Source organism: Quercus suber, unplaced genomic scaffold, assembly GCF_002906115.3.
Source record: "Quercus suber isolate HL8 unplaced genomic scaffold, Cork oak 2.0 scaffold_331, whole genome shotgun sequence".
Lineage (NCBI taxonomy): Eukaryota > Viridiplantae > Streptophyta > Magnoliopsida > Fagales > Fagaceae > Quercus > Quercus suber.
Genome location: NW_027069784.1, coordinates 278,041 through 297,032, shown reverse-complemented (window position 1 = coordinate 297,032; position 18,992 = coordinate 278,041). Strand labels below are relative to the sequence as shown.

General features: G+C 33.0%; 1 protein-coding gene and 1 long non-coding RNA gene across 3 annotated transcripts; both read left to right on the top strand.

Moving 5' to 3' along the window:
* Positions 1 to 8: 8 nt before the first annotated feature.
* On the top strand, positions 9 to 949 carry LOC136061586 (uncharacterized). Its single transcript, XR_010623409.1, has 2 exons — positions 9 to 475; positions 709 to 949. It is a non-coding gene; the product is annotated as an uncharacterized LOC136061586 (long non-coding RNA).
* Positions 950 to 10,619: 9,670 nt separating this feature from the next.
* LOC112007075 (shaggy-related protein kinase alpha) lies at positions 10,620 to 15,830 on the top strand. 2 transcript variants are annotated; one of them, XM_065759549.1, is made up of 14 exons: positions 10,620 to 10,843; positions 11,488 to 11,566; positions 11,711 to 11,883; positions 11,987 to 12,079; positions 12,329 to 12,388; positions 12,499 to 12,771; positions 13,220 to 13,294; positions 13,455 to 13,511; positions 13,614 to 13,754; positions 13,841 to 13,891; positions 14,161 to 14,256; positions 14,345 to 14,428; positions 15,252 to 15,354; positions 15,441 to 15,830. In XM_065759549.1, exons 3-14 carry the CDS (start codon positions 11,770 to 11,772, stop codon positions 15,521 to 15,523), a joined length of 1,230 nt encoding a protein of 409 aa, XP_065615621.1. In that variant the 5' UTR covers positions 10,620 to 10,843; positions 11,488 to 11,566; positions 11,711 to 11,769; the 3' UTR covers positions 15,524 to 15,830. The 2 variants fall into 2 exon arrangements, with proteins under 2 accessions (XP_065615621.1, XP_065615620.1); XM_065759548.1 differs by lacking the exon at positions 11,488 to 11,566.
* Positions 15,831 to 18,992: the final 3,162 nt, after the last annotated feature.

Here is an 18,992-nt window from a genome sequence, read left to right as displayed (position 1 = left end):
CCAAAAAAAAAAAAAAAAACCCTTAGTATTCACTTAAAAGGTTTTATTCAATTAGTCTTGGTGTTGAGTTTTATTTAATTAGTGTGGATGTGGCTGCTATACACAGCCAGTGCCTTAAATGCATGCCCAGAAAACATGTTCCCTTTCCTAATCAATCTGTAACTGACTTCCTCTGTTGCTGTATTTTAGTTTTTTTTTTGTTTGAATCAGGTTACCCTTTCTGAGCGTGACAATGAAATGTCAAGGAAGCTGATGAGGATACTTGAGAATTTAGAGAAAGCGACCCTTCATATTATCATGTGTCATCTTGTAAGACAAGGCGAACAGCCCAGAGAAGGCTTTCCTTCTTCTCTCCGATTTTGTTGAGGACCAGATGGTGGTTGCTAATGGTTATGTAGATTGGATTCTACAAATACACCGGCAAGTTCAGCAAAATCCATAGTATACCAAGTTCAGCAATTTTTGTAATATATAGGTAATGAATTCTTCTGTTAATTTTGGGTCTACTAGGGACATTGCTTCAGAATGTTTTCAATTAGGAACTATGGTGTGTCAAATCATTTAGGTTGTGTTTTAGGATTACAATTATAAACAGCTTATTGAGAACATCTCTGTTTGAAAATACTTCTAAAATTAAAAAAAAAAAAAAAAAACTCTGAAAGTAATGATTTTCATGTTCTGATGTCTTCCTTGACTTGAATTCTGCAGGGGGCTTAACATGCTTGTTCCGTGCCTCGCCCATACATTGATGGAACGTTTCATTCAATGTAATTATCAGTTTGAATACTGGTCACCAGACGTCGAACAATTTCTTTGTCCATCACAGGATGTAATAATTAGGGGATTTTAGTTAGTGATATAATCTTGTGCTTCTTGCCTTTAAACTGAGAAGAAAAATAGAAGAAAAAAAAAATATTTGAATGTGATATCTTAACTACTTTGGCTTCTTTTTCTTTTTCTTTTTCTTTTTTCTTTTTTTATTTTAAATTTTCTAGTTTGTGTTGTATTGTTTGGAAGAGATGGAAAGTTTCTTCATTAAATTATTGGGTTTTGTTCTGTTACAATGATAACATTTGAAGAAACATTCGTTTCCTTATCTTTGGCTTAAAATGAATCTACTTCTCATTAGTCACTAAGGAACTTGGTTGGTTCCTTGCTATTGAAAAGCTCAATATCAGTTTTGAAGGTGCTAGCCAACCAGTTGATACGGTTTAGTCACAGGGACAATCTTCATCAACTAAAATAGCGAACCAGTAATCTAAGTAAGTAATGTTATCTGAATGTCTAATCTCCTAAAGGGGAAAAAAATCATTGTAGAATTTATTGAATCTAGATAAATCGATGCACTGCTTAAATTGAAATAACAATTAAATAAAGCTGAAGATCTTAAATTAGGTGGATCGTCCAACTTCTAGCTCAAGGCGGATAAAAGCAACTGTAAAACAAAATATTGGATTGTTACATTTTTTGGGGTGCTTGTACACTCCCATAGAATTGGATTAGATGCATAAACACTGACTATCTGATTCTCCAACAAATCTACTAATGAACTATTTCTATAGTATGAGTATGCATAACATCACTAATATTCAATTTAGCTTGAATTCTTGACAAAGCAACACCAAATTTTTTGGTTCTGGGGATCTTCATAATGGCAAAGATCAATTAGTCCTTATGAAAGATGCTAGATGCAAACTGCTACTTTTCTTGAAGGCATTCAAAATGAAAACCAGCTGTTAGCAGCTGGGTCTCTGATATCTTGCTATGAAGATGTTATGCAGGGGTGGCTCAATAGTAGAAGCAACTAATCCCATTGCATAAGGCCCCCAAGTGATAGAAGGCCCCCAAAATCAAGCCCTAGGTCAACAAAATTTAAAAATACAATCTCAAATATTAGTCAATACTTATCTAATACTATATTTAAAAAACAAAGACAGGTAGAAGAAAATTTTGGATTATTAATTATCTTGGAGAGTAGTATTAATTAAGCCCCTAAATTTAGCCAATACATAAAAATTTCAATCTCAATATGCATGTGTTTTGTTTGATTTTCTCTTTCAAACGGTTAAAATTCTTTAGAATTTTAGACTAACTTGAGTCTCCTAGACACACTAAAAAGTAAAAACATAGACCAAACTCTCTCTATCTCTCCAAAACTCCTAAACTAAAATTGATTACCTGAAGAGATTGAAATATTCTTCCAGATAATCTACCTAAAATGGTAGTCAGTTACAAGCAGCTCCCTTGGCAATCGATAGTCCCTTGAAGAGGTAAAACAAAGCCTCTCCTTTTATAAAAATTTTTCTACCTTTTTGTGACATAGCTTTCTTATTTTACTTTCTCTAGGTTATTTAGAAAAGAATGGGAAAAAGAAGACAATATTTTTTTCTTTTTTAAAGAACATGGTAGAGGTTCTCTAGGTTTTTGAGGCAAATGTTTGGTAAAGAGTAAAGACTCCTCTAGATTTATCGTTTTGTTCTTTTTTATTTTTTTAATTCATAAATTTTTATTTTAAAATATAAAGAAAAGTCTAACACTAGCTACATAATTCGTTGTTTCTTGGTCCAATTAGGCGTTATTTAATCTTTATTTTTTGAAAAGTATTTATTCTATTTGATTTTATTAAATAAATATGTGAATTTGGTATTAAAAAAAATTTAATTTTTTTTAAAAACCAAATCTCAAAAGAGATCTCTAGATTAATTTGTCACTAGCAATAAAAAAATATAACTAAAAATTCAGTTAAAAATCTTACAAATAAACAATAAATTTATAAAAATAAAGTTAGAAGATAATAATGAAATAATTGCACTTATTATCAATTAAAAAGAATATTCTAAAAGAAGTTGAATACAAAAACTTAATTAATAATTTTACACCTTAACAAGCAAGAAAAATAAAATTTAAATAAAAATATTTTATATAAAATTAATAATATAAAGTAGATATTTAAACAGTAAAAAAAAAAACCCCCATTTAAAAGTTTTGCTTAAGGCCCCAAAATACCTTAGGCCAGCCCTGATGTTATGACTGAGCTGAAAGTAACAAATTCATCTTTGTGGTTGAAGGAGCACAACAAGGCTTATGAATTATGACCTTCATGAGACACACACACACACACACATATATATTTGCTCCTCCGTGCTTTGTTGACAGTCTAGCTTTTGCTAAGAGCTTGCAAGATGAGAGAAGCTTGGTTTTGAATCAGGAGAAACTTTTGATCTGGATTCTCAGGAGGAGAGTCCATGTAAGAATTGAGTTGGATTCTCGGGACAAAATGGAAATCAAGGTTTGTGAAGTGTCTTTGGAACAGTTGATGGGTCCATGAAATGACATTGAGGGCAGTGTTCCTCACACAGTTCAACTTCAAGCCTTCATCTTTCAATTATCACAAAGAATACACTATAGTTTTTTCTTCTCGGTCTATGTTTTTGTTTTAGATTTAATTTTTAAGTGCATCTTTCTGTCACGTCAGATTCTTGAGATGCTTGCACCCATCAAGTTTCTGACTCAGATTCTCACGCTTGCTGAGGTTGCTGAAAATGTTTTCTATTGTCACTATTCCTTAAAAAAAAAAAAAAAGAAAATTCAAATCCAATCTGCCGAGTAACTGGACTAGGTTCTCATTAGTGGAGTTCTTTTAATTTTTTTTTTTTTGTGAGAGGTCCTAAAGAACAAAAATATCTAAGAATAGTCTTGATTTCTTAAGTTTTCCCGCTTTCTCAAAGTGAGCACATGAAAAATGTTTACTTTCTAGTGCTGATTTGTAAACATTATCAGCCTTTTTCACAAAATAAAAAGCTTTGCCCGATGTATTGTTGTCTCTAGCCATCAAGTTGATCTTGGATTGTATAGGTAATCATACAAAGCTGACTAGTCAAGAAGAATTCCTAACTAATGAGATGGATTTCACATGAACCATAATCACTCAAGATGAATATAGATTATAGTGTCGCAAAAATGTCCTCAGATTTGAGTCATTTGACAGAGAATACTTCCAGTACTAAATTGAGGAATGAAGAGGAAAAATCAGTAGTAACGACTCAAAGGATCGTTGGAAACTTTATCTGCTCTAACAAAGAATGATTTTCAACGGAAATCATGATATTCAAAATGAGAGAGTGGTAAAATTGTCAAACAAGATGATCTTAGCATTTAAGAGGTGCCTTCAACTTCCTGCTAAACTAGCTCTAAGGCAAGTACAGAAGAAGCAGAAGAGGAAATGATAAAGTAGTTAAGTTGAGTGAAAGCATGCACATAGTCCCTCTTAAATCTTCATGTGTAAAGAGAATTAATTGTTTTGTTATTCGGGCTGATGAGGAAATTGATAATAGCATAAGAATAAATCATTGCAAGGTTTGAGAAATCGAAGATATCAAAGAGGCTGTCTGAGATATTATGCAGTGCATATATGGGAAGATGATGATATATTATGGTTTGCGTCAGCAGAGGCTTGTACATTAGCATTAAGCCAGGCAGCTGAGGATGTTACTTCTGGAGATCTTGATGTCATGTCACTAATGCTGCTACATTGTTAAGTCTTTGAAGTATATGAACCTAAATTTACTTTTGTTCTAGATAGGTCAAAATATTCATTGTGTTCTTGTTCCCTGTAATCTGTTGCAATTTAAACACAGCATCTGATGCTGGGATTTATCATATTGTGACCACCACATGATGTGAATGAAATGGATTCTTTCAAGGACATTGATATGCTTGAACCAGAACCAGTTCCTTTGAAGTGGCCTAGAAAGACAGGAATTCCACACTCTGATTTTTTTTTTTGACTCTGAGGATTATTGTTATGAAGCTTCATCAGAGGGTTTCAGTTTTCACTAATTTTCTTAAAAATAGTAGATTGTCATCTTTTTTCATTACTCTAGGATTATGCTTGACTGTGAACATCAATGATGTCTAGAGTTATCACCTTTTGCAACAATGTCGGATAACATGATCTTGGCTGATTGATTCTGTTCTGAAATTAGCAAACTGTTGATGCTTGTGTTGCTGAGGCTTTGCCTAGACTTATTTCTGATGTCAGGCTGACAACACCAGTATTTACTTTGAAGCAAGGAATAATACTCACTTTTGAACTTGTTCTCTCTTTATTATCAATGTCTAATCAGATGAGGGGGACTAGCACTAATTTGTCCCTTATTATTAGATCAAGAAACTAAATGTTCAGTAGAGTCTGTAGGACTCACATTATAACATGAATGTTTTCCATTTGGGTCTCCTATTGTTTTCCACTTGAGTAAACTATGCAATCATATAACATGAAAGTATGCAAGACAAAAGCCTCAATTTTTTTCTTTATTGTGTCCATTAGGCTACATAACTAGAGGCAGCTCTTTCTCATCACTAAAACCCACTTCCCTTGCTGTAAGGTTGTGAATAAAAAATTGGATACAAAGTTCAAACCTTCTTGCCTGACAACAAACGACCTTTACCAGCTAAGGATAGAAGATTTAGGACGTAAGATCAACTAGGTTGCGATAGAGATGATTGCGTTTTTACTTTCTCATCAACCAATTCAATGTGTACATCTTTGAAATTTTCTTTAACTAGATTAAAAAGTTCATAAAAAACTGTATATGTGCATGCCATGTTAGACTTCTCATTGTTGACTTAATCTTTTGGTTCCATTCTTGCGTCAGTACTGAACAAGTCTTGATTGAAATTGAATACTTTGTTAATGCGAAGTTCCCTGTATCGATCATTTTCTCTCCATGAAATGACAATTGTGATAATTGTGAAATAATAGGATCACTTAGTCTTTGACATATATGCATTTTTAAAAAAAATATAAAAACCTTTCAACTGCTACTTTTTTTTAAAACTCTATTATTGACATAAGGGATAAAAGGGACTGTTTATGATTGATGAACTGTCACCTAGCACTGGAGAAAGTATATGTTGTTACAGGAATACTAACTCAGCATCCAAGTTAGGGTGCTTGTTGGATACAATGTCTTTCACCAATGGTCTCTCCATTTACAGTATTCCTACACTTACTCTGCACATGACCAACAAGAGGATGTTGCTTCACAAGATGAGACCCCAAAAATACATGTGAGGATAGAGATACATAAAGCATCACAAAAAGGACCTTCAATTTTTTCTATTATAGCTGGTCACTTTTTATGCACTTAGTTATCATGGAAGAGAAAATAGCAATTAAACTGGGGGTAATGAAAATTTTGAAGTTTAGTAAATTGCTTCGCAGCACAAGGATAAGACAGGAATGCCATGACCGTGGCATATCTTGAATTAGTACTGTATGCAGTAATCAAATAAGGTGATATGGAATCATAATATTGAAAATTTGGGTTTTTACTGTCTCTTAAAGAATAACTTGTCAACTGTCCTTCTGGTTTTGTTGTTTGCTTACTAGCTGCTGGGTAGTTCTTGAGTAAGCGAAAGAAAAAGTACAGGGCTATGAAGGATCTTATAATGTCTTCAAAGACTACAATGAGATTCTCTTCTAAAAGTTCTGTGGGAAAATTGATCTTGGACATAAACAACCATGATTGCCCAAAAGATTGAGAGGGAAGAAAATAATGTGACCTCTTTTGCTTCTCATATTGCTTCATGTATTACCTTGTATATCTTAGTAGCTACCAAGGATGATAGCTTAATGGTAACTTCTGTAGAAAATTTTAGGGTCTTTAACTGAGCATTTGAAGATGGAACTTGTATATTGAATTGGTAAGTCTATATACGACTAGACTACATGGCTATTGAGCTGTTGACTAACATGAACACAACGTACATAGTACATACTAATGATGATTAAACTATCATACAATTCCAATAATGTATAAAAAGAAGCAGCAAAATTCTAGCTATTATCATCTTATGGTAATACTAATATTCCTAGCTGGGGCTAGCTAAGGTTTATTGCTGCCTGACATGTCAAGCCAAGAAACAGTAGTCAAATGTCTTGCAAGTTTTGTGGAGCAAATTTTGAATGTAAAAGGAATAGGATAAGGAGCTACTTTGTCACTTATGACTTTGGAGTTATCAACAATGTTAAATCACCATATATGCATTAGATTTGAATATCAATAATTATTAAGTGCCATATTGCCTACTATTCAGACATGCCAGAGATGCACCGCCACTGCCATTAGAAGCGTTGATAACTTGATATCCTCTTGAATGAAGAAAATTGACTATGTTAGAGACACAACATTTTTTTACCCTTGTTAAGATGATAAGCTGTGTTTATTAGAGAATTCTCTCTTTCATACGGATAGGCCATTAGACACTTTTTATTATACACTAATTACAATGAGTCGCGTCAACAATTGTGAAAAAAATTGTGTACATTTTGCAGTCCTTTGGACTAAAAACAAATAAAGAACATTGAGGCTCTTTCTTTATTAGTGGGGGGTGGAAGACTAGTTAAAATTTGACAGCTTGTTTGTTTTTTTACCAGTATTTTCTTTGTTTTATGTTGTGTCTGCTGGCCCCACTTTCCTAATCATTACCTAATTTTCCTTATTCTTTTAGTGAAATCATAAAATAATATATTATATAATTATTTTTTTAAGACTAAGTTTTCAATTTTGGACTTGTTATATGTCACCAAAAAATAATCAAAATAAAAATATATAAAGACAATGACCATAATCATCCAATATAGGTCCTCAAAAAAAAAAAAAAAAACATCCAATAATATATTCTCCATTTGGTTCATCCACAGCGCCAATTTGCCCAATTTTCTTTATCATTATCATTGACTTTAAAAGCATGTTAGATTCGTATATAAATTACAAGGGTGGTATTGTAATTTCATCTAGATCTTATAATCTAAGACATTGTGCTTGAGCCTGGTCTTTAAACGGCAAAAGGAGTTATGGTATATTCGCATGTTGCAATAATGATTTGGACTGTCCTTTTGACAATATAGGCGCCCATCTTGAAAGGACAATATTACCCTCGTAAAGAGATTGAAGCGTAACTAGTACTTTTTTCGTGTTCATGTGTTTTTATAAGTATTATTATTTTCTCAAAAAAAGTCTAACTTGTAAATTAACTTAACTGGTAAAATTTCTTGTTCTTGAATAAGAAATTTGAGATTCTATCCTCAAAGAACAATTATTAAGAGCAGACGTTATAAGTTAGAACTTTAAATCTATTCGGTTTCCTATTAGTGAGTGTGTCGATGTCCATCTCTCTTTAAGTTATTCTAAAAATGTAGGAGTTGTCACCTTCCTCTTCTACAATTTTTTTTCCTTAAAAAAAAAAACTCTTTGTTGAATATGAAATTTGAATTTAAATACAATATGTATAAAAGAACTCTAATATTATTTCTTTCGAATGAAAAATATTAATTATGAGTATCATTAATTTAAATCATATCATATTTATAAAAAATATTATTATTTTATTTTTGATAAAAGTCTTGGTTAATTAATTATTATACTCTTATAGTTTCATCATAACATATGAAATGAAACTTCAACAGGGTTGAATGGACTGTTAATGTAATAATAGTGGAGCCTCCTTTGGTCACTTCAATCATTTTGAGCCTGATTAAAGCAACTGTATGTAAACAGGTTGAAATGATCAATATGTGAAAAGGTTTTTGTGATAGAAATTTTTAGTTGTAATGTGGATTACAATTTTGCCCAGATAATATAATAATAAATTTTGTTTTTTTTGAAAAAAAAACTCCACTTAACTTAATCTGTGTATAATCACACCACATTCTTCTCTTCTTGAAGTATTACGTAATTTTCTAGTGCTAGAACATGAAAGTTGAAATTTGAATGGATTATTAATGCAATATTTATAAGGATTTTTAGGTCAATGTTCAATAGAATATTTGTTGAGTCTAGATAAAGGTTTGAATATGTAGATGTTGGCTTTCTAGAGTTATGGACCTTTTATAGTTTAAGAAAACAAGAGAGTAGCTAAAAGGTTTGAACACATTGTGTGAAAAAAATTTCTACTAATAATTGATCTAATGACAGGTTCTTATTGAAAGTTTTTGATAAATACACAAGATGTGATATTGTATGCTTATCATGTGTATTGATCTCACCAATATTAAATTGAGTGACATGACAAGGATCATACATGTAGCCATGCGCCATACCAAAGCTTAACTTCTCATCCACCCATCTCTTATATCCTACAACAAGTCATACCATAAAATGCAATCTTCTCATCCGCCCATCTCTATATAACCTACTACAACAAGTCATACATAAAATGTAATGTAATAGTACTAGTAGTTGAGAAAAGTGGGCAATTTGTTTTATATATAGGTTTAGAAATGTTCTAATTGCTATCAGACCTCTCTTTCCTTTCAACCCCAAGTACTTAGTATTGGGGGAGCTACCATTTGAATTAAAGAGTTTGGTGGTACCTCCTAAGTGGGCAACTTGTTGACAACATCAAAAATAGTAAAAACTTTCTTTATCAAAAACAGTAAAAACTTTCTTTATCAAAAACTTCATTAGATTAAAAATATTGCTAGTGACAACTTAGTGGTTGAGCTCCCTATTATGGCTCTCTTAATACCATAATTATTGAGTTAGAGTTAGTTCAATAATTCTATGTAGTAACTAAGGAAAGATATTAGTATTTTGTACACTTAATTTAAAAGAACTATTAGCCTTTAACCACTCCACCATTTCTTTACACATATTACAAATAAAATATTTCACCATCATTTCGTAATGGTTTCTAACAAGAGAATTTAGCTGTTGTGAGAAAATCAATCACTTTCAAAAGTTTCATAAATGGTTTTAGAATCCAACTATCTTTTTTTTTTTTTTTTTAGATTCCCCAAATTTTTTGGGATGACTTTATTGTAAGAATTCTTAAATTCTAAACCCTTCAATATTATATGGATGGTTAAACATTAAACTTTATCACATTATCAACATATGAAAAGTTATTGATTAACACAATTTTGATATTCATCTAAATAATAGATGACATGATAAATTTTGAGAGAATTATTTTCAAATTTTCAGGTTTATGTATAATTTTTTGGATATGATTGATCATTTTTTTTAGTCCAACTTACTTTTTTTTTTTTGACTTTGATAAATAAATTAAAATAAGTTATCCTCAAGGCCAACTTACTTTTTTTTTTAACTTCGATAAATAAATTAAAATAAGTTATACTCAAGGCGCCATTTTTAAAAAGGATTATTAAGATTTAAAAACTTCGACATATTCCCTCAAAAAAAAAAAATCCAGCATATTTCTTACCTAAATAGAATCTACCAAATTATTCAAAAAGAACATGAGGATAAAAATAAAATCTACAAAAGAAATTTATCCAAATACCCTTAATAGGAAAGTGGGTGCCCAATAATCAAAATCACATAGGTGCCAAAATCATATTCCCTTTGGACATTTACTAAACCCCATACCCTTTTAAAATTCTAAAAAAAAAAAAAAAAAAAAAAAACACAAAATTTATAAAGTAAGTTTGAATGGTCAAAAAGATAGGCAGTAGGCACAGACTTCTTACAAAGTTTTATGATTTTCATTTACCAATTTTTTTTATTTGTTAAAATATTCCATTAAAAAAAAAACACCACAAAATAATAATAAAAAATTCATTATTTTTTTAAGAGCTTGGGTTCTTTCTTTGACTGTCACCAGCGCATTATAGCACACTTCACAGAAAAAAGCAGAGCATTTACTCTCTCTCTCTCTCTCTCTAAAACACACACAAATCCATAAGAGTGAAAAGCCAAAAGCTTTGAAGTTTTTAACACATCAAAAAACCCAACTGGATCTAAGTTTCTAAAGCCTCTGATACTTTGTTGTTCAAGGAGCACTTGTTGATGCCTGGGAATTTCTGGTTTGATCGGTATGGATGTTTTAATTTTTTTTTTTTATATTATTTCTCAAAGACCCAGTTTTTGTTTTTTCACTTTTTTGAGGTTTTTGGTTCTGGGTGTTGTTTGTTTTTGTTAAAGTTTTGATCTTTGTTGTTGGGTTTGAGTTTGCTTTGTTGGGCTATTGATTGGTATGGATCTATAGGTTTCTTTGTTTAGCTACTTTTTGTGATGGTTAAATTTTGTTTAGTTTATGATCATTTATTTTATGTTGGATTTACTTGCTTTGATTATCAATTTTTTTTTTAAATTCTTTGATTACTTGTGGGTGTTTATAGAGTGCAAGAGATTTATGCTTATCAGCTTCCATTTTCTTTATTTTTAAAGAGAAATTGCATTTTTGAGCTCGTTTTATTGATCTCCAGATCTCTCTCTCTAAATTCCCATCTCTTATGCTGACTAAAAAAGGTGTCAAAATGTGAATACTTTGATATTTTTTTAGCTTGATGGGGTTCTTAAGCTTTTTAGTGTTTGGTGTGGAAGTAGATAGGTTTTGACAAACCCAAACTTTGTGCATACTTTGATTTTGTTAAATATTTTGTGGGAATTTATAAGTTTGTGTTAAGTAGTTGATGTGAAGTGCTAAAGAAATCCTTGAATATGTCTTTGGTTTTAGGTTTAGGTTGTGGAAGTAGGAGCATTTGTTTGATCTGCAGCTCATCTTTTGTGTTGTTGGCTAATTTGATGGGTTCTAGGTCTCATTCTGTTTCTCTCTGTATATGTTTATGATTCATTTTGATATTTATGTGAATTATGGAGGGTGGATAAAGGATATTTATCTTGTATAAAGCACTGCACTATAGCTAAATTTGTTATTTCTTTATGTTTTATTTGAGCAGGTAAATGATTGGTCTCATCAAGGTGAATATTTAAGGAGATTAGGAAACATTTTATACTAATGGCTTCAGTGGGCGTAGCACCTGCTTCTGGTATGAGAGAACCTAGTAACCATAATGTCGGAGTTGATCGGTTGCCTGAGGAGATGAATGACATGAAAATTAGGGATGACAAGGTACGGAGTTGGTTTGGCATTTCTCTTTCTTATTATTTTCTTGTGTTCACTTGATTTGTGAAGTTTATCAACCCGTTATTCATAGGATTCACTGTTTTTGTAGGAAATGGAAGCCACAGTTGTTGATGGTAATGGTACAGAGACAGGTCATATAATTGTAACAACTATTGGTGGTAGAAATGGCCAGCCGAAGCAGGTACAGCTTTGTTTTACAAGTTATTCTCCACAATTTCTGTAATTGAGGACCTTATGTACGCTCTTTTGAATGAAAATGTCAAAATGAATCCTACATGCTCTACAAGTGTCCAAACTAAAGCTGGTTTAGGACTATTGCAAATGTCAACAATTGTAAAATTTTTCCCTCTGGATATGTGTTTATCTTGATTTAAATGCAATGTATCATTTCATTACATGTATTTCTGATATGGCCTTCGGATATTTGCAGACAATAAGTTACATGGCCGAGCGTGTTGTTGGACATGGATCTTTTGGAGTTGTGTTCCAGGTGAGGATTTATAGCATTTAAATTATAACTAAGTTTGATGTCTGTTAATTTAGCGTCTTTTAGTTAGTATGATGCAAGCTGTTATATACTGGTTTATTATGTTTATGTAGGCAAAGTGCCTCGAGACAGGTGAAACTGTTGCTATAAAGAAGGTTCTTCAAGACAAGAGGTATAAGAACCGAGAGCTGCAAACCATGCGCCTTCTTGACCACCCAAATGTTGTCTCTTTGAAGCACTGTTTCTTCTCAACCACTGAAAAGGATGAACTTTACCTTAATTTGGTACTTGAGTATGTTCCTGAAACAGTTCATCGTGTGATCAAACACTACAACAAATTGAACCAAAGGATGCCACTGATATATGTGAAACTTTATACATACCAGGTATTGTTACTTGTTAAGAATTGGTTTCCTTCTGCTCTCACGATAAGTCATGTTTTGGACAGTGTTTATATGTTCATGTGGTTAATTTGAAAATTTGTTTTGGAAACTGCTTATGTCTAATATTGCTTGAGCAAAGATATTTAAATGTTAAGTTAGTCTTAACTCGTTTAAGAGTATCGGACTGGTGTTCTACACCATGGACTGTGAGCCCTAGGCCGACCAATGTGTCTTGATGCATTAAAGACAGCCTCAAGAATTAAGCCTCGGAATCTTCACATGTATGGTTAATTATTTTAGATTTAGGTTGACATTCCATTCTTTTTCTTTGAAGGGGTTTGGGAGGTAGGGTTTATAGCTAGCTTTAACTTCATCAACATGTGTGGTTTTTATAGTTTTGCTGATTGTTTTTGTTCTTGCTTAGATTCTAATTTATCTTTATGCTTTGCAGATCTTTAGGGCCTTGTCATATATTCATCGCTGCATTGGAGTATGTCATCGGGACATTAAACCTCAAAACCTTTTGGTATGTCTGCTAAAAAATTTGCGTGTTTATTTTAGATATTTAACTTGTGTTTTCTTTAAGCTGCACTGCCATTGCCTTTGTAAGGATGACACAGGAAAAAAAAAATGCAGGTTAACAACTTATTCTAAATTTCTAACTAAAAGCTATTGCTCTTGTACAGGTGAATCCACATACCCACCAGGTTAAATTATGTGACTTTGGAAGTGCGAAAGTCTTGGTATGTTTTTATTTTGTTATTCATGTCCTTTTTCCTGAAGTTATTTTTGTCTTTGCTGTAATTGGAATGCTTAATATCCTTATTTTCTTTAATGTTGGACAGGTAAAGGGTGAGCCAAATATTTCTTACATCTGCTCTAGGTATTATCGAGCACCAGAGCTTATATTTGGAGCAACTGAGTATACTACAGCTATTGACATTTGGTCTGCTGGCTGTGTTCTTGCTGAGTTACTGCTTGGACAGGTAATTGATTGTTAATATAAGCTTTGGTCAACTTCTGGATTTGTAATTTGTACATTAAGATTAAAATGAACTTTTTGTTCTATCAGCCTTTGTTTCCTGGTGAGAGTGGAGTCGACCAGCTCGTGGAGATAATCAAGGTAAATATAATATTTTGTTATGTAATGGAACTTGGATATTTATTTATTGTGGGATTTTTTGTATGAAATTTGCTGGTTAGGAACTAGCTGATGAGACAAAATGAAGTCTTTTGAGTACAATTATTTCACTGGGCTGACCTAACAGATGCTTTAGCTTTTAGCCTCTTAGATTGGGCAGTGGTTGGTTTGAATTATGGTCATGCATGTTTACATGGTATATGGATATTTTTTACACTGCTGTAATTGATATGAATTTTTCTGTGTTGTAGGTTTTGGGCACCCCTACAAGGGAGGAAATCAAATGCATGAACCCTAACTATACAGAGTTCAAATTCCCTCAGATTAAAGCCCATCCATGGCACAAGGTATTCAAGATGGGAATCTTAAGGTCTCATAGTATATATTTTTATCACCAATCCTCCTACTAATATCTGCTCATTCCTCTTTTATTAGATATTCCACAAGCGGATGCCTCCAGAGGCTGTTGATCTGGTTTCAAGACTACTACAATACTCCCCTAACCTACGATGCTCAGCTGTGAGTACATTAAAATCTCAGTTTTCCAATATCTTATTTTATAAATTTACCAGCAATCTTGCACTACTCCCTTGGGAACATCTTCACTAGGCTGTGTATGATATGATTCATCTGTTGATCATAGGAATCTTGTAGGTGAATATTGGTAATTGTTCACAATAGTTGTATGATGGTGGAGATTGCTTTTACAGCATGGATCAATCTGTTCCATTTTTGTTTGGGACGGGTTGGTTTGGAAAGAGCATGTAATGACAAAGTCTACCAAATATGTTTGACTATACAGGTGGTCCTACTTGGGTTGTATCATTTTCTAGATTCCCTCTTGGTAGAGTTGGTTCATTTCATTCACCTAACACAATTTTAGACAGCATCACTTATAGGAGTCAAAGCTTGAGGAATTTTCCGTGAGACTGAGGGCCAGTGGGGCATGCACATTTTAAACTTGGGCTGCATCTCATCTTGATACCATGTCGCCACTTGATGTTAGTTAAGCACGAGTCACGTTTGTTTTGTTTTTGTTTGTTTTTTTCTTTGGCTGGAAAAAGTGTGATGCACATTTGGTATTGTATATCAATTCAACTCAAATAAGCTTTAGCCATGATTCCCACTGACTTGGGTCGGCTCAATAGATCATTTTACAAGTTACTGGGATTGCTACATATTTTTCTTAATGGCTTTTGCGGCTTGACAATCAGAAATGTTTTTGAATGCAAATATTGTCTTCTTGTCACAGTATGAGTTTAGTGACTTTTTGGCCAATTGTCTTCATGCTTCTCTTCTTTTGAGCTTTGTGTTCTCTAATCATGCTTCAATTGCAATGCAGCTGGATGCCTTGATCCATCCCTTTTTCGATGAGCTACGTGATCCCAACAGTCGCTTGCCAAATGGACGGTTCCTTCCACCACTATTCAACTTTAAATCTCATGGTATGATATCATTTTAAAACAAATTAAATTACCTTATAAACTGTTATTCCCATCCAAAAGTCTCACCTGCTGTTTTTGTCAACTAGAATTGAAGGGGGTGCCGGTTGAGATTTTGGCGAAATTGATCCCAGAGCATGCAAGAAAGCAATGCCCCTTTCTTGGTTTGTGATTTGATGTAATGTAACAAACCCACGAGTGTTCTCTCCGTATGGAGCTGTGTTCAATCTATTTATGCTATTTGTTCTCAGTTCTTCAATGTATCTTTTGTTCTATTATTTACCTTGTTTTGTAAAAGCAGATTTAGAGATATGCTACCTATTTGCCCAAACCTCAATGGGTGTCTGATTACCTTCTTCTTGTATCACAGCCAGATTGTAACCTCACATAGAGAAGACAAACATCAGCATTATCTAAGTGTTTTATCTGTATTGCTATTTCTAGATGACAATATCAGCATATGTCCAGTAGTTTCTATCTGTCTTGGGATTTCAATGTTAGTCTAGGACTTGGGAAGTCATCTAATAGGAGACTGTAAAAGTCTTCTCACACCCTTTGTGAGTACCTCAATAGTCTTGGTCTCTGAGCTTTTATAATGGGTTCCATGGTGTATTGAAGTAACCACCCTTGGTCTTGCATAAGCTTCATCGGTAGCAATTAAAATATTTATATCTCAATTAGGGGCCCTCATTGTGGTGGTTTGGTTGTCATTTTCCAATAAATAAATAAAACAATTTAAGGATTTTCTGTTCAAATAATACAGGGTAGTCAAGAAAACTAGATTGATTGTTCTTTATTTTTTTAGGATAAACCCGACATTTCATGCCAAGTAAGTCACTTTTGTTTTATGGTATTATTTGAAATATGCAATACGTCCTGTCCAATAATTGAATAGATGGTTGATTTTGTCAAATCAAAATCATCTTTGGTCCACATGTTTGCTCTTGTTCTTACGTTTCAGGCCGTCAATGATTTGTGGTCCATCTCTGCCCACCGTATATAAAAAAAATACAAACGCTAAACACAGGACCAAACTTGGGTAAAGTAAAGGTTCCTTAATTGAATTGAATTTTATCGTTGTATTGACTAATGCGGTCAATTGGGGAATTTATGGCACAGTAGCTAAGAAATTTCATATAAATTTTATACTATACATATCTTGTTGATTATATCCACACATGTACTAGAGTTCATTTGAAACATGAGGTTGTGAAATTGGATTTCACAGGCATCAACATGGGTCCCTCGTCATTTTTAATAGTTTGCCCTTAATTAATGATGAGGACTTTGTAGTGTGGCTAGAAAACCACCCCCATTGTTGAAGCCTGCCCTTGAAATGGACAGGCCTCCTTCCTTGCTTTCCTTCTTTCTCTAACCTAACGTTTGACAGAGAAAGAGAGGGAATTCCATGCAAGTTTGGTCCTGAAGTTCCTTGTCAACTAACTTGGCTGTTTTTGCATATAATTGCTATCCTCCTTCAAATTGGCATTGTCTTCATGACCATTTCTCCCATCTTGTATAACCAAAACGTGCTATATTTAAGAATCATGATATTTCATATTTGAATATTGTGCTCTCTAATGAATAAATAGTCTATACAAGTAAAATCATACATCTATCATTACTAAAGTCTCTAGGAAGAGAGCATTCTCTCTAGTAGTAGTTACATGGATTGTGTAGTGACCCAAAAAGGGGGGTCTTGCATTCCATAGAATCCCACATCGCCTAGGGAAGCACATGAAAATGTGTTTATAAAGAATGAGCTCCCTTCAATGTGTAGAGGCCTTTTCTCTAGCGCAACTTGGGGAAAAACAAAACTATGAAGGGTATGGGTCTCAAAGCGGACAATATCTACACAGTTGGGGCCCATATGCATAATCCACCCCCCTTACGGGCACACGCGTCCTCGTGTGTGGGGCCCACACTTCCAGCTAGGACATGACTTTGATACCATCTGTAACGACCCCGCCCCAACTGTGTAGATATTGTTTGCTTTGGGACCCATACCCTTCACGATTTTGTTCTTCCCCAGGTTGCACTAGGGAAAAGGTCTCTACACATTGAAGGGAGGTCATTCCTTATAAACACATTTCAATGTGCTTCCCTAGGCGATGTGAGATTCCATGGAATACAAGACCCCCCTTTTTGGGTCACTACAGATTGCCCCTTTCATTAAATGTGGGATTCATAAGTGTTAGAGGAACGCTCCATATGGCTATTACAAGAGATACATTCTTCTGGGAATGATTTGTTATTTAAAAAATAAGGGAGTTAATCACAACTATTTATCCTAAATTAGGATATTTAGCAAAATTTCTACTAAAAAAAAGGGTATTTACAAGAAATTCTAAATAATAAAAATCTTGCAAATACAATCCCTCATATGCTAACTTAGATGACATAGTAAACATTGTAAATTAATCTTGAAGTAGAAGTTGATTATTAAATTAATCAAAGGTGTAAAAGACTTTCATAATTAAGCATGGATAGCTTGAATCTAAAAATAAAATAACATTGTGAGAGTAGCCCATCCCAAAGAAGTGTTGAGACAATCATGATCTAGAAAACTTCTCATCTATTGCCACACCTACTTTATAATATGTTATACTAGTCGCTAACTTGTGTTAATCTTGATTTATTTACAATAGTCATCGTATCATAAATTCATATTATACTTAGAAACATGAGGGACCATTAATAACATACAAATTGTAGCAATTGAACTTGTATAATAATCTTCTAAAAGAAAAACATGCATAATAAATTAAGCGCTATCCAACAAATATTGTAACTCTTTTGGGAATGAATGTTAGGTGAGCATAGTTTTTCTAAGATGTATATGAATGTTTTGCAAACGCAACTTTCATAGATTTTTGTAAGAAAATTTAAACAATTCTTTGTTTCTTCTTCTTTGATTGCACATTAGGAATCTAATCTCAAAAATCCCAAACCTCAATATATGAAACATTCTATTATTAAATGAAAAATATCAATTAAATAAAAATTAGAATATGAAAAACAAAAGAACTCATTATACAAAAATTTAAATAAAAATTAGAACATGAAAAACAAAAGAAATTAAAGCTACAAAGAGAAATTGACATACCTAGAGGACAAAGAGTTTTGTAGAAACAAAAGAAGTCTCTTTTGTAATATGGTTCTTTATGACAATCTTGTTCTCAAAAATCCTAATAACTGAGGGAGTGGGAAAGAATTCCTAAGCAGGTCTAAGAAAGAATAACTAATTAATTAATTGAAAATAAAGATAAACAAAATATAATTAGTAGAAATCCTAATAAGAGATTCTGAAAAGAATTAATAGTTTAATTAAAACCCCTTTCTTTGGGTTTAGATTTTGTCAAATAAATGAAGAATTAAAAGACAATGTGATCACTCCAAACCTTATGTGATTATTTATAATAAAGTCAACAATAATAGGTCTCTCTAAACCCTAGCGTCCATAGAAAAAGTGCTTGCCTACGGGTGAGGCTATTTCTTCCTACCGTTCTTCTCCTTTTCTTCATCGGAAAGAGCAGAATCGTTAGGAGTACTTGGAGTATTGGAGATGGAGAACCTTTCAATGATGTGGTGAAAGTTTTCTTTGTCTGAAAGTGAAGGGCAAGACTTTGTTGTTCAAGAGA

What these genes read in the sequence shown, in the direction of transcription:
- LOC112007075 (XM_065759548.1), top strand. Translation starts at nt 11,770, where the DNA reads ATGGCTTCAGTGGGCGTAGCACCTGCTTCTGGTATGAGAGAACCTAGT. An exon ending in GAAATGGCCAGCCGAAGCAG is followed by an intron (nt 12,080 to 12,328) that starts GTACAGCTTTGT and finishes GGATATTTGCAG; the next exon opens with ACAATAAGTTACATGGCCGA. An exon ending in CTGAGTTACTGCTTGGACAG is followed by an intron (nt 13,755 to 13,840) that starts GTAATTGATTGT and finishes TTGTTCTATCAG; the next exon opens with CCTTTGTTTCCTGGTGAGAG.